The 14499-nt window shown below is 41.9% G+C and overlaps 2 protein-coding genes across 2 annotated transcripts in view; both read right to left on the bottom strand.

Annotated features, from left to right (window-relative positions):
• Positions 1-4742, bottom strand: part of LOC125285165 (transcription factor HES-7-like) — a 4826-nt gene extending 84 nt beyond the window's left edge. The window contains exons 1-5 of the mRNA XM_048229461.1: positions 4680-4742; positions 1788-1883; positions 1383-1479; positions 411-656; positions 1-152 (exon numbers count right to left, since the gene is read on the bottom strand). The exon at positions 1-152 is cut by the window's left edge and continues 84 nt beyond it. Coding sequence (XP_048085418.1) covers positions 1-152; positions 411-656; positions 1383-1479; positions 1788-1883; positions 4680-4742 — 654 coding nt within the window. The remainder of the gene's footprint in view (positions 153-410; positions 657-1382; positions 1480-1787; positions 1884-4679) is intronic.
• Positions 4743-10280: 5538 nt separating this feature from the next.
• On the bottom strand, positions 10281-11248 carry LOC125285158 (transcription factor HES-2-like). Its single transcript, XM_048229449.1, has 3 exons — positions 11204-11248; positions 10900-10995; positions 10281-10784 (listed from the first exon to the last, which is right to left on the bottom strand). The coding sequence occupies exons 1-3, from the start codon at positions 11246-11248 to the stop codon at positions 10281-10283; spliced, it is 645 nt and encodes a 214-aa protein (XP_048085406.1).
• Positions 11249-14499: the final 3251 nt, after the last annotated feature.

Below are 14499 nucleotides of genomic sequence, written 5' to 3'. Positions count from 1 at the left end.
CACAGGGCAGCGGAACTGCACCGGTGTCGTCATCAAGGCAACAGGGGCAGCGGGAGGAGCAGCAGAGCTGGGGTGGGTGATGGAGCTGGGCGGCGTTGCCATGGTGACCCCCGGTGAGGTGGCAGGGGAGCTGGCTGAGGAGGAGGAGGGGTCTGATGACGCGGGAGAGAGAGACGCGGGGAAGATGAAACGGCAGGAGGCGACGGAGAGGTACGGGGGAGAGGAGGAGTAGTGAGGAGGAGAAAGGGAGGAGTAGCAGGGGGAGGAGGGAGGAGACAGGGAGTACGGAGGAGAAGGGAATGGGTGCAGAGATGGAGAGATCTGCGGAGGAGGAAGAGGGAAGTGAGGATGATGATGATGGGCGAAGGGATGAAGACTGAAAGCGGTGGGATAGAGGGTGTTGTGGTTGCCAGGCAACGTGAACACATCCCCAGCTCTGGTGCTGAGGTTGGCACAGGAGTCTCTAGGCTCTGTACTGCCACTGGGCCTCCTCGTGTAGCTGTCCGTCCGACTGCGCTGCTCTGCTGCAGGGCCCAGTGACTGGCACTGACCAATGGGTCCCCTCGCGCAGGTGCTCGCCACATTTCTCAGCTCTGCTGTGGGGCCCACTGCCTGGGTTCCACTGGGTCTGCTCTGGGAGTCTTTGGATTCCATCACTGATGAAAGAGAGTAAGAGAGCAGGAGGGAGAGAGAGAAAAGAAGGGAGGGAGAGAGGAGAGAGAGAGGAAGGGAGAGAACAGAAACAGGAGAAAGAGTGTGACAAGAAAAGATAGACAAGATGAAAGACATAGAGAGAGAAGCAGAGTGAGATGACAGAGTGATAGAACAGGGAGTGGAACAGAGACAGAGAGAGAACGAAAGAGCAATAGAAGACAGGATGGAGTGGTGGAATTCCATAAGGGCATGCAAAGGTGAAATTGACAGAGCAAAGAGGGGGTTGGATAGAAATATATATAGAGAGAGAGGGAGGGAAAGAGAGAGGGAGGGAGAAAGACAGACAACATATTTGGAGAGATATTGGAAACAGAACAAAACATGTTAGCAACGTGTTTGCTACTCAAGGACCATTTTACTTATCAAACTGTATTTATTATAGAGCCTCAATTTATACATTACCAAAATATAAATACTACAATTCATCAGCAATTAATAATGTTGACTAACACACAGTGTTATAATATTTTAATATGGTGATATGTGGAATATGACAAAACCAACTGGTCCAATTGTCCAATTAAAAAAACAAAATATATCAAATATTAGGCCATCTGTGGAATACAATAAACTAAGAGAATGAGTGTAAATGCTAACTAATGATAAAATGAGAGTTGAAGAGTAAAGCCTTTGGGTGAATTGAAAGTTTATGTGTAAAAGAGCCTTACATGTCTGGGAAGTGTGTTGGCCGTCAGCTTTCTTACGGATAAACTCCACAGTCAGCTCCAGAATTTCGGCTTTCTCCAGCTTGGGATTTCTAAGTCGCTGTAGAGGGACAGAGGGAACAGGAATAAACACAAGAATGAATGGATGCATGAATGCATGGATGAGTGAATGAATAAGTGAGTGAATTTATTAACAAGTTAAATCTGAAATAGGCTTATATCCTTAAATGAACGACTCAATTGTGTAATAAAACAGAGATTCTTGGGTCTAAAGAATTATTGAGTCAAATGTGCAGGCCAAGTATTATAAAGAGAGCTGCATGTGTTGCTGTATCCGACAGATGTGGACCTCAGGCAGTATTTCAATCTTGCCACTAGAGGGACACACAGGTGGGCGGGAGGTCGTACCGTATCCTGCGTGGTGCTAAGCAGCAGAGCGCGCAGCTCCTCCAGTCTCCCGTTGATTCGGTCCCGACGCTGCTTCTCAATTACTGGTTTTAAAATCTAGAGAATAAAGAGCAAATCACATCAATATTCACATTAGCCTACATCATATTTAGAACCTACATCAAAGAGAAACTATAGGTCTACAGATAATTAAAGCGACACAAATAATACACAATAAGGAGTAGCCTAACTAAAATCTCCAAATCTTGATTTTAAAAATATTGCCTGCAAATAATTCATAGGATATAGGCTACATTCTTTTGAATAAACCATAGGCCTAACACAACAAATAAATAACAAAATAGCAATAACCATCACTTGTGAGATCTATACTTATTCGGTAAATTAGGTGTAGCTTACATAAGGGTTAAATTAGAAGTTCTGTGACTATAGCCTTGGCTAGGCTATATAGGCCTAATAACTTTACGCTTATCAAGAGTCATTAATCTTCAACAATAGCCTACATAGAGCATGCAATTTAGGGTTCTTGTGAAAGGTTCTAAAGACCAAACAAGCTTTTTTCCTTACGCATACCCTTACGCATACCTGTTAGATAAGCTTTGGTTAGCCAATGGTAGCCTAAAAGGTCTCATTCACTGAAGAGATTACAAAGTATGTGCTTACCCTTCTTGATTTTCTATCGACTTTTGCAGTCCCCATGATGAGCAAGTTCTGTTTTCCTTGATGAGCAAGTTCTGTTTTCCTTGATGTAGCTGTCGAGGATGAGCAAATAAGCAGAATATTCAGATTGTAAGGTGCTCAGGCAGCACTCTGGTGTAAATCCTTCTCTATGTCCAGTTTGAGAGTAACAGTTCCGGGCAAATCACCTGAATTTATAGAACTATCGTCTCATCACCTTCTGCTCTGTGGAGGCGTCACCACTGGCTGCTCATTGGCCAAGAAGGTGACAAAACCCATCACAGATTGGTCGGGAGATGTGACCTCGGTGAACTGCCGTTTGTTCAGGTTTAGCACCAACTGACTGGAACATCATCGCATTGAGCGTGCACACTGATAAGATAACGTAAAACTATAAACCCATTAGCCCGACCCCTAATGTTAATTAATTAATGACTTCATTAGGTTATTACTCTACTCCCTCTCCTTATAGTGTCATTATAGTGCCTCATTTTTGTTGTTGATTCAAACAAAACATAGCCTACTAAGCAAAATATGGTTGACTGAAAAAATCTAATGCAGAACGTCTGATTCAGCTCATCATTTTGGATTGATAGACATTTTTCATGCATTACAGTAATGGCCTTTGATAACTTGAGGTCAATTATTATAGACCAAACTGCTCTTATTTGTGTCCTACAGCATAAACAAGAAGAATCAGTAACTATACTGACTTATATGATATTTTGTTCCAGAATGACACCAACCTACAGTAATCATTGTATAGAAGTTTGCCCTGTGAGTTTTATTTTAGTCAAAACATTCTTCTCTGTAGGCATATAGGCTTTGAAATGAATCACTGATATACTTAAATATACACGGAAGGAGTCATACTTGCTTTGACTTACAGCTGCATAAAAAATACTTTTAGCCTACAGGTTCTCTTCCATAAAGCTATCAAACACTATCACTCTCAATTTAAACTCAGATTTCTAAAAGATAACTATGTTTTTATTATGCGATTCTGATCTTATTTATATTGTACACTCATGATCGTCTCAATATTAACAATAATAGCGACCCCACAGAATGTATGGAATTACTGCAGGGTGTGCGTGTGTGTGTGTGTGTGTGTGTGTAAGACCTGGGTCTGAGGTTCTCATGGGAAAACTTGAGCTGTGGCTGAAGAAGTGTTGGAATTCACTGCATAGCACCAGCCACTGAACGTCTCACACTTTACAAGTGTGTGTCTGAGAGAGTGTGTGTGTGTGTGTGGTGTGTGTGTTTGTGTGTGTGCGTATGTGTGAGACATCTACTGATGGGCAAAATGTGACCATTTTGGGTTTAATACACATAAGCCATGAAGAGGTAAGAAAGGTGTATTTTAGGAATATAACTCACACAATCACACACACACTCACACAACACTCATACACTGTGAGGTCAGAAATCACCAGAGATGGTGGATTCCACTGGGCTGCTCCGGGCTGCCTAACCCTACCCAAGGCCCATCAGATGAACCGTTAACCCTAACCAGGGGTCTGACTGTCTAAACCATTCCCCCAAGACCAGTAGATAAAACCCTGATCCTGAGCCTAACCCAAGCATTTGAGCGTCTAACCATACCCAAGGCCCAGTAGATGAACCCTTAACCCCTGAGTCCAATCAAAGGATCTAGAGAGAGGTCAGGGGTAACTGGGGGCAATTGTGTGATGATCACTCAATATGTGGGTTACCCTACAGCAGAGTCAGAGTTGACCGACACCCTGCTGGTGTGTGTGTGGGAGAGAGGGAGTGTGTGTGTGTGTACAACAACACCAGCACACTTCACACACAGGTGCTAACTTCTGCCACGACACCTTGTAATACACACACACACACACACACACACACACACACACACACACACACACACACACACGAATGTGCAACATGTGAACCATTACCATTAAATGGTGTTAACCTTGTCAATAATCACACATCCAAAGCAAGGTTCCCACACAAGGCACTTCTCCATATGATCCTCTTAAGGCAGAGAGAGAGAGGGGGAGAGAGAGACTAGACAGACTAGAGAAAGACTGACAGAAAACGTGTTGCACATATCACTTACTTCTATAGAAAAAATGGATATTTGTATGAGACACACAGAGATGAGTGGATTAGAGAAGAACTCTGTGTTGTCCACGGGAACTGACATGTCCCCCCTGAACCACACTCGGGTGCCAGCCCATTCACCTGAGAGGTGACCAAGCCTGACACATTCAGAAGTATGGCTGACCTGTTGGCCAACTTTCCCATGAGAGCGCTTGGAGTTGCCAACGACCTCAGGTCAGTCAACACCAAAACAAAAAAGCCTGTGCAGTTGCAGAAGCCATAGTTGAACAGGCTCACAGGACCCAATGATATGCAGTAACCATCAATGTTCCAGCTCAGGTCCAATCTGATTGGATATCTGGCATGTCAGAAATTGTTGTCGGCCATCTTGCAGTGTGAGCAGTCGAATGTGCAATGGAAGCACAGCAACCACATCTGATTGAAATGTCAAATAATGTCGCATGCAAAGGAGTAGAATGTGTTTTACTCCTTCGCATGCGACACATTCTAGCATTCATACAAACCATAACTCTTCACAGTATCCACACAACCATAACACTATGACATTCTAGAATCCACCCAACCATAACACTAGCACATTCTAGAATCCACACAACCATAATTCCAAAGTGCACCACATATAGGCACCGACATATATATATATATATGGTTATATATGGTTATGGATTTGGCAGACACCTTTGTCCAAAGCGACACACAAATACAAAACAACATAATATTTCAAATTGAACAGGGAACAGATTAGAATGTTGGTCAAACTATAATAAGGAGAATAGTAATAATAAACAACAATATCAATTCAATCAATAGCCTAATAAAATAAGCAATGAAAATGAGGGGAAAAGCAATAATAAAACAATAATGTCCATTCAATCAATAATATAAAAACAATGACATGGTGAGACTACATTAAGGAGAATATCAATAATAAACAATAATGTCAAATTAATCAACAGCCTAATGAAAATAAAACAATATTATACAAACCATAACACATAAGAAGCACTTAAACAACTAAGTACATGTTGAACAGGAATGTCTTTAGACCCCTCTTAAACGACCCAAAACTACCACAGGAACGGAGAGCACTGGGCAACTCATTCCACCAACATGGAACCACTGAGGAATAGAGTCTTGAATTAGACCTAGTTTTTATGACTGGTCGACATAACAGACGCTCATCAGAAGACCGCAGTGGGGGATGTAAGGCTTGATTATTGAATTAAAATACCTAGGAGCAGATCCAGTCAGTATGAGTGTGCCGATATTTTTTGTCACTTGCTCACACGCACCAGAGCCGATATTTTCAACTGACAAGCATTCACTGAGCAACGCCGAAAAATGAAGAACCGAATCTACACGGCGGCAGCAAAAGGGTTCTGTGGTAGTGTACGGGGTCGTATTGAAATCTAATATAATTGAATATCGAAAGCAGAGTGCACCACATTCATGTCAGCACCAATGTTATGGTATATAAATACCTTTTATTATTTTCATCCCGATGTGTGGGGGCTTTAACACACTCTAGTATCCATTACCATAACCATAACCATAGAATCCATACAACCATAACTCTGACTCATTCTAGAATATACAGAATCATAACTCTAACACAGAGCCTTATATATATATATATATATATACATATATATGATTATGGTTATGGTTATGGGATTTATGACGCTTTTGTCCAAAGCGACATACAAATAGCAACAATACAATAGTTAAATTTAACTGTAAACAATTAAAAAAGTTGGTAAGACTACAGTAAGGAGAATAGCAATAATAAACAACAATGTCAATTCAATCAATAACGTAATGAAAATAAACAAATACTAATATCCCAAATCAAAAAAAGTTGGGATATTGTGTAAAATGCAAATAAAAACAGAATGTGATAATCTGCAAATCTCATAACTCAACATGAAATTGCGAAGTATTTGGGGAGTCCATCATCTACAGTACAAAACAGCATTAAAATATTCAGAGAATCTAGAGAAATCTTTGCAAACAAGGGACAGAGCTGAAAAACAATATTGGATTGCCGTGGTCTTTCGGACCTCAGATGGCACTGCATTAAAACCAGACCTGTTTCTGTAATGAAAATCATTGTATGGACTCAGGTAAACCTATGATAACCATTGTCTATGAGCACAGTTTGATACTCAATTCACAAATGCTAGTGTAAACTTTACCATGCAAAAGAAGAAATGTACTGTATTAAAGTATTTAGATGTGGTACAGAAATACCACCGTCTTATCTGGGCCTGAGCTTGTTTAAAATGGACTGAGGTAAAGTGGAAAACAATTTGACATTGTTTTTGGAAATCATGGACTCCTCTGGGCTAAAGAGGAGAGGGCTTATCCAACTATCCTACTTATCCAACTTGTTATAGTGCTCAGTTCAAAACCCAGCATCTATGATGGTGTGGAGGTCCGTTAGCCACAAAATGTATTATTATTATTATTATTATTATTATTATTATTATTATTGTCTTCTCTAGTATTGTGTTAAATGTTCCAAATGTAAAGCACTTTGAACTGCATTCTGTGTATGAAAGGTGCTATACAAATAAAGCATTATTATTATTATTATTATTATTATTATTATTATTATAGTGCCTACAGCATCAGCATCTTGTACATCTGGCAATTCTGAATGATGTAAACAGGTTTTGAGCAACATATACTGCCAGGCAATATCCAGGTAATGTATTTTTCAGGGAAGACCTTGAATATTTCAGGAAAACAACAGCAAAATTCTGCACATATTTAAGCAGTATTTCTCCATAGATTTCTCCAACCTTTTTTGCTGTTGCTTTGATGTTGCTGGCATCAAATTCAAAATGAACACATTGACACACTTTTTCCAAATCCAAAATGCAAGGATTTGTTTGTGTACATGTTGCTACTATGATACATTATATTACACTAAACTAGCTCCCTAGCAAAAAACTATAACATCAAAAGTTTAACTATTTTTTTTTTTTATCTTTGAGTGCCTTGCATTTTTAGAAGCCTCACTTTTTTTTCTGCTTGCACCAGTCGCACCATTCCACAGGAAAACAATCGAATTTGAGCGCCTATAGAGGTGAGAAAAGCGTGTCAGTCTGAACGGCCCCTTGAGTGTGTGAGCTAAGGAGTCGTCAGTGGCCTGAGCTAGCCTGGGCTTTACCCCGCAGTGCTGCGGAATATAGTGTCTGTTGTAACTACCAGCAGTACCGTACGCAACACTTATGGGTTTGTGTGTTTGTGTGTCAAAAATACCAGCACACTTTACACCTATATGCTAACGGCTGCCCTGACACCTTCAATACACCAGCATGTAGACACACACACACACACACACACACAGACACCTGCCCACACACACATACACAAACACACATACCGTCATTCCCACAGTCACACTCATCCTCCACCACAGCCCCCCAGTCACACACACACACACACACACACACACACACACACTCACACACATACACTGTAACACACACATACATTCCCACAGTTTCTTCACAGGCCACAGCCCCCCTCCATCCAATACACACACGGAAAAGTGACATATAAAGACAGTCTGGGTGTAAGATGTTCTATAGTTCATATCCAGTCCAGGTAAACAGCACACACAAAGACAGCAGAGGCCTGCTACAGAACTGATTTAACCAGCAGAGGTCACTGTTGTGCCATCAGGGATCCAGTCAGTGGCCACTGACACTACTCAGTAGTGACTCAGGGGTCTGGTTTTCTACATGGAAAACCTCATATTATCAACAGATGTGAACGAAGTTCATAAGGATTTAGGGAAGCCCAACTGCACTTACAGCTACGTAATTATGTAATGGTAGATGCAGTTGATATGAATCTTTATATTTTGCCACAAAGAATTGTGGGATAGTAGGCTATTACATTCTTTCCTGTTATGAAGGATGGCACATATAACTGCTGGGTCCCATGCTTAATGCAGATGGAAAGAAGCCTAACTTTTATACATACAGCTGTTGGGTTCTAAACATCTAAGCCTCCTGTGGCCAATGGTTCTGTTATGCTGACAGTGCAACGTATATGTAGTACACATACAGTACATACACACTCAACGCAAGTTATATTCACGCACACAAATAAACCAGGTTGACTAGAACATTCCCGTGGGAACAGGTCAGCTAGCACTTTCGAAATGTGAGAACACACACACTTACTCTCTCACACAGAGAGAGTTGATGAGTAGCCTAAGTAATAGAAATGTATTCGTTTGCCATGCACTTGTGAAGTGTTCTTCTCTCATGTGTACTCACACACAACCATTGGCTCAGGTACAGCTTCTGCCAGTAAACTATAACGGTGGGGAAATACGTATTTAATACATTAGAGACATGCAGAGACGGAGTTTGTGTGTGCGTGAGAAAGAGTGTAAGCCAGAGGTGTTTGAGAAAGGGCTGACATCACTGGCCAAATTGCGAATTGCCATTCAGACACTCCCTGAGTGACTCGCCCAGAGCTCTCGTGGGAACTACACAGGACCGTGTCTCGTGCCTTTTTTACTTTGCGCGTCTCTCTCTCTCTAAAACACAGATATACCTATCTATCTATCTATCTATCTATCTATCTATCTATCTATGCATTTATTTCAGGCTTACAACTATAAACTATTAGCCTGGAATTTATGACCCACTTTTAAAACCGCTTGTTTTTCTAAAATCAGCCTACCGATAGCAGCTGTCTCCTGGGCTAATTGCACATGAAAGTCTTTCATTTCTAAGATCAAAAGTAGGCCGTGGCGATTTTGACACATTTTGGTGCCCTGGTGTCTCGTCTGAAGCGGAAGCCTTGTTAAATTGATAGCTTTGTAGGTGCCTTGTCGCATTCGAAAGGTTGTTCGCAAAGGTCGAAGAAAGCTTCCCACTAGAGCTCATCCTTTGAAGTGCCGCCAACCACGCGCCACCACATGTTGCGGGAGTGAACTCTCGTCGCAGGGAAATGGGCAACACGCGCCAGCACGATTTTACATAACAGCGGACGTGTGTCTGGGGACGCTTTGATATCCCCATTATGTGCGCAAGCGGCAAACAGCGCTGGGTCCCACGGTGACACCAGCTTACAGTTATGTATGTGGAGAACCAGTTTCTTGTCTTATTTCTTTCTTACTTGTTTAACATGCATAATAGACAGATGATGAGAGATGGATTTATGGATTTATTTTGTCGTATCAAAATATACAAAAAAATATTTTAGAAAAATAACAGGCAACAATGAACAATAAATAGTAAAATGTGCAAAATAAGGCTTGTATAATAAATTATCTAAAAAAAAAAAAACAACACTGTTAATAACCAGCTAACAGGCTGAAATGTCATGAATGTCTCCCTGGAGGAGCCCTGTTTGGAACCCCTCAAGATAACATGTTTTGGTCATTTTTTTGGCTGTGGCCTACATTTTTCCTGCGAACAATCAACTTTTTAAAACTCTCAGCCTTTTCCTTAACAATGTGCAAAATGCTGTCACAACAAATGTGAGTCCAAGCTTCAAATTCAAAATGTGATATACACATACATGACATATGAATCATACATATATTTACACAGAGGAATGTTGTGTGAGCCACAAGCAGGCCAGTGGGCTCTGAATGTGACCATCAGAAGTCTTTCCCCCTCTTTCTCTTTCCATGCATCTGTCCATCAACTAGAGAAGAGTGGTTGCCAGGCTACAGGCGTGATTGACAGTTTAAGGCCATGGCCTCCACATGGGCTGGTCTGGTGGCAAGAGTTGCCGGGGACAACAGCCTCCCTTCCCAATCCGTATGTAGCCTGCTGTGATGGGGCTGGAAGCTTGTGTAGATGGTTGGACATGCAAGTTTGGGGTCAGCAGGCGTCTGTGGGAGGGGGAGACCGTGGACATGGAGGAAGGTGATCTGGGATTCCACAACGCAGCTTTTAAAGTTGAGCTTTTGGGGCTCAGTGGCTTGGAGGTGGTGGCTGGAGAAAGGGGTGACTGGACGTCCTGTTTCAGAGGATGATGATGATGATGATGCTGGTGGACAGCAACCATGTCCAGTCTTGATGACAGCACCAGCTTCTGATTTGAGGCCAGTTCTGTTGTCTGGAGGAACTCAGAGGCTCTTTTCAGGCAGGTGGAGAAGCCATTGTGGGAGTTGTTGCTGTCATGGTGACTGTTGCTCCTCAGAAAAGCAACAGTGTGTTCCAGAATCTCTGCTTTCTCAGTTCTTTTCTAGAGAGAGAGAGGGAAAGAGAGAAAAGATGTTTAAATCAAGATTCCTTTTAGTTTTTAGTTGTTACTTCTACAAATCCCAGATTCAAAAAGAGATCAGGAGGTGCCTTCATACCTGGTTCTCACTGTCTTGCATCAGCATCTTACTGAGTGTTTCTAGGCAACGGTTTATCCTTTCCCGCCTCCTCCTCTCAACTTGACGCTTCAGGAGCTGGAGGTCAAAAGAAACCATGAGGTCCAGATTCACAGGAGTGACCAGCAACAACAGTTCAACACATATATCTACATGTTCAGTAGTTTACAGGACCCAATATGACATTTTACATGAACTTTTCTCAAAATCAGTACTAACACTGACAAAGTCTACAATAAAACAACAGTATAGTAATGGGATGTCACTGTGGGAATTCTGGCCTTACCTTGCGGTCTATTTTGACGTGGTGAACAGCTGGCTGCAGCTTCATGTTTGCAGGTTCCGCTGTCCTAATCCTTAAACCGTGGAATGCAACTGTAGAATTCAAATGAAGGAAGTCTAGGTGCTGACGGGGACGGTCCACAGGAGTGTCTTCCAGGAGATTTCGACAGTTCTAACCCAACTTCCATACAGCAGGCTATATAAACCCCAAGACTCACAAACCACGCCTCTACTGCTGCTGGCCAATCGCAGGGCTTTCTACAGCCTTCTAGTGAGCAAGAGCCTTTGAGCCAGGAACGTAGGTGTGAAGCGCCTGACGCGTGTCTGCAGTGCTGGAGGTGTGACGTGAAAGACGGAGGATTCCGAGTCATTTTCACCTTCAATATTCACTTCAGTTTAAAACACCATAAAATGTCATTTCATAATACAGTATAAAAACAAAACAACTGACATCAAGAACGAACTGTCGGGCATCGGTAACGAAAACGATTGCCAGCTTTGAAATCTGCTTTCCCTCAGAGTTTCTTTGTCTTTCTTCTTTCTTTGGAAAATCCCACTTATCCAATCATAATCACCAGTAAATCCATTAAAACTCAGATTTACCACTCAGCTATTGCATACATAATACATCTTCAGTGGAGTGGCCTTTGCTATATGACTTGTAGGAGTGAATTCATTTTAATTAGGAAATAGCTTAATTCAAGCACGCCTACACAGTCGCGGAAATGTATGCAGACACACATTGGTGTGAATATGTAACGTGTTACGATGATAAAAATGTACCGAGATCTTCCTTAAGATTGCTTAGGCTCCTCAATAGATTTCTGACAAGAGTCGACCTCTTCTCAAAACAAAGGCGTGTGAGGACACGCGATCACACCTTCAACTACCGTGGGCACGAGAGCATACTGAGTACAAAGCGGCATATTCTTGCCGCGCACAGCTGGAGCATTGAGTTGCGACGGCTCGTGCCCCTCTCAAGGTGTGACACTAATCATTTACGGTTTCTTAATTATTTACAAACTAAATCTGAACATGAGGCACACTTACTCAGACCAGAAAATCAGACATCAGAATAACAAATTAGGTGCGCAAAACTCCAACCCCATATTCTGTAATGTACACGAAGGTCTATAATTAACCATCATAATTACAATAAACGAGAACGAGGAGATTGTCAGGCGTAGAAGAGGATATAGACGTTGTATGATGAGCCACAGTTTTAAACCAATATGGTTTAATTGTGCGCAATTTTGGTTTAATTGTGGAAGAATCCAGACACACGAATATATGTGTCCTGCACCAACCTTGAAGAAGTGGTAAAACAGACAGTTTATCAGGTATTTTTTTTTGGTCTGGGCCTATCAACATTTCGAGAGAATGTGAATGTGAGAACACGCACACGTTCACACACACACACACACACACACACACACACACACACACAAACAAACAAACAAAAAAAATCAAAAAACAAACAAACACACGCACGCACGCACACACTCTGCTCACAATGGTCTGTCAATTTACACACATGTGAGAGCGTGTGAGAGCGACGTTTGGTGCGTTTTGCAGTCATTACATCCGCTTCGCAATTGCCTCCGAAGTGTGCTAGTAAATGGCCAGAAATGGGCCAAATGTGCTGCCATGGGAATCGAGAGAGGGATCTTTTCCCTGGCTCGCACACCAGTATGCAGCACATGTCAGTGTTGATTCGCTGAACCAGCTTAGACGAGTAGCTCATCTCCATGTCTTTAATAAAGAACACTAGCAGTTCCCAAAACACTTCGTTAAATGCGCTATGGAAGTGGCCATTGACTATTTAACCAATGCTTCATTCTCTGTTCCCGACACAAGTCATTTCGAAACAAGTGACTTATGGTTCATTTTTAATGTTGATGTATCGAAATAAGTGCCGAACATCTCAGGCGCTGGGGACTATTGAGGACGCGTGCCCTGAGCAACGGGCGAAACCCCACTCATCTCCCGCATGAGCAAGACATTTAAGAAGAAATCCAGAGGCTGATATTGGATACATTACATTACATTACATTACATTTGGCTGACGCTTTTTTAGCCAAAGCGACTAACAACATGGTGAACAGTTTAAGTTTTAGAGCAATTCTCAACAATTTTAGGACAATTTAAAAAACATTAGAGTACAGTAAGAATAAGTGCATCAGTGAGTGCTGTTTTTAACAGTTACGTGTCAGTTTAAGACGGCTGGTGAGTGCTAGGATCAGCAATACTTGTTGTAAGTGTTGCTATGAGAGGAGATGTTCTCTAAAGAGCTGGGTCTTCAGGAGTTTTTTGAAAATGGAGAGGGAACTGGCAGTGTGTTCCATCAACGAGGAACAACAGATGAGAAAAGTTTGGATTGGCTTACTTATTGGATACTTCAAACGGATCTCAAGACACACGTTCACACCTCTACTTCCGTGGACACGTGCGTGTAGGTCTATCTTTACCAGTGCGCACAGCGGGACGGATCGACACACACACACACACACACACACCGCAGCCTCAAGTGTCTGTCGTGGAGGTGTAAACGCGTGCCATGATGAGCCTCAGCTCTGAAATATGCTCGTGTCGGAAAGTATTGTCCCCACGAAGTCTTACAATAATGAGATACTTAGCTTTTGAAGAGTAGATAGGCCTATAGGCTACTCGCATATACTTCGCTTGTTTTAATTCAGCTGTGCTGCAACTCAAACTCAGCCAGTGAATTTTGAAAAGCCCAGTTTACCTTTTATCTTTACACATTCACCACAGGTAAAACTCGACCAATATTAGCATTTAAGCAACAAAACCACAAGCAGTCATAACTGATACCATTGTGAAAAATTAGGGAAACCATACGAATAACAACTAATGTTTTTGAATTGCTCCCTGCGCCCAAACGGAACGCCCTCTCATTGGCTAGTTGCGACTCCGGGGGCGTGTTCACTGACCCCTGAGTTTTCTATAAAGCCAGACTCGGCCAGACTTTACCGATCACAACAGAAGATTTTGAAAACATCAAGGTTCACTGGATTCTGATAAACTAAAAACACTTTTTTAACCTGTTTGAATTTCATGATCTTTGTTCCGGGCATACAATGATTATGCATACGAACGTGCAGATAGAGTTAAACTGTCAACGCAAACTAGACCGCAAGGTAAGATTCGAATTTCACATCTTTACTAGGCTAATTGTATTATCACTACACATAAACTCTGAAAGCATTGTTTTGTGAGAATAAGTAGGCTATCCATTCACAAATGAATAGAATTTTAACATGTTCAACCTTTTTCACCTCC

The sequence above is a fragment of the Alosa alosa genome, chromosome 2, assembly GCF_017589495.1.
Source record: "Alosa alosa isolate M-15738 ecotype Scorff River chromosome 2, AALO_Geno_1.1, whole genome shotgun sequence".
NCBI lineage: Eukaryota > Metazoa > Chordata > Actinopteri > Clupeiformes > Clupeidae > Alosa > Alosa alosa.
This window is presented reverse-complemented; position numbering and strand designations above follow the sequence as displayed.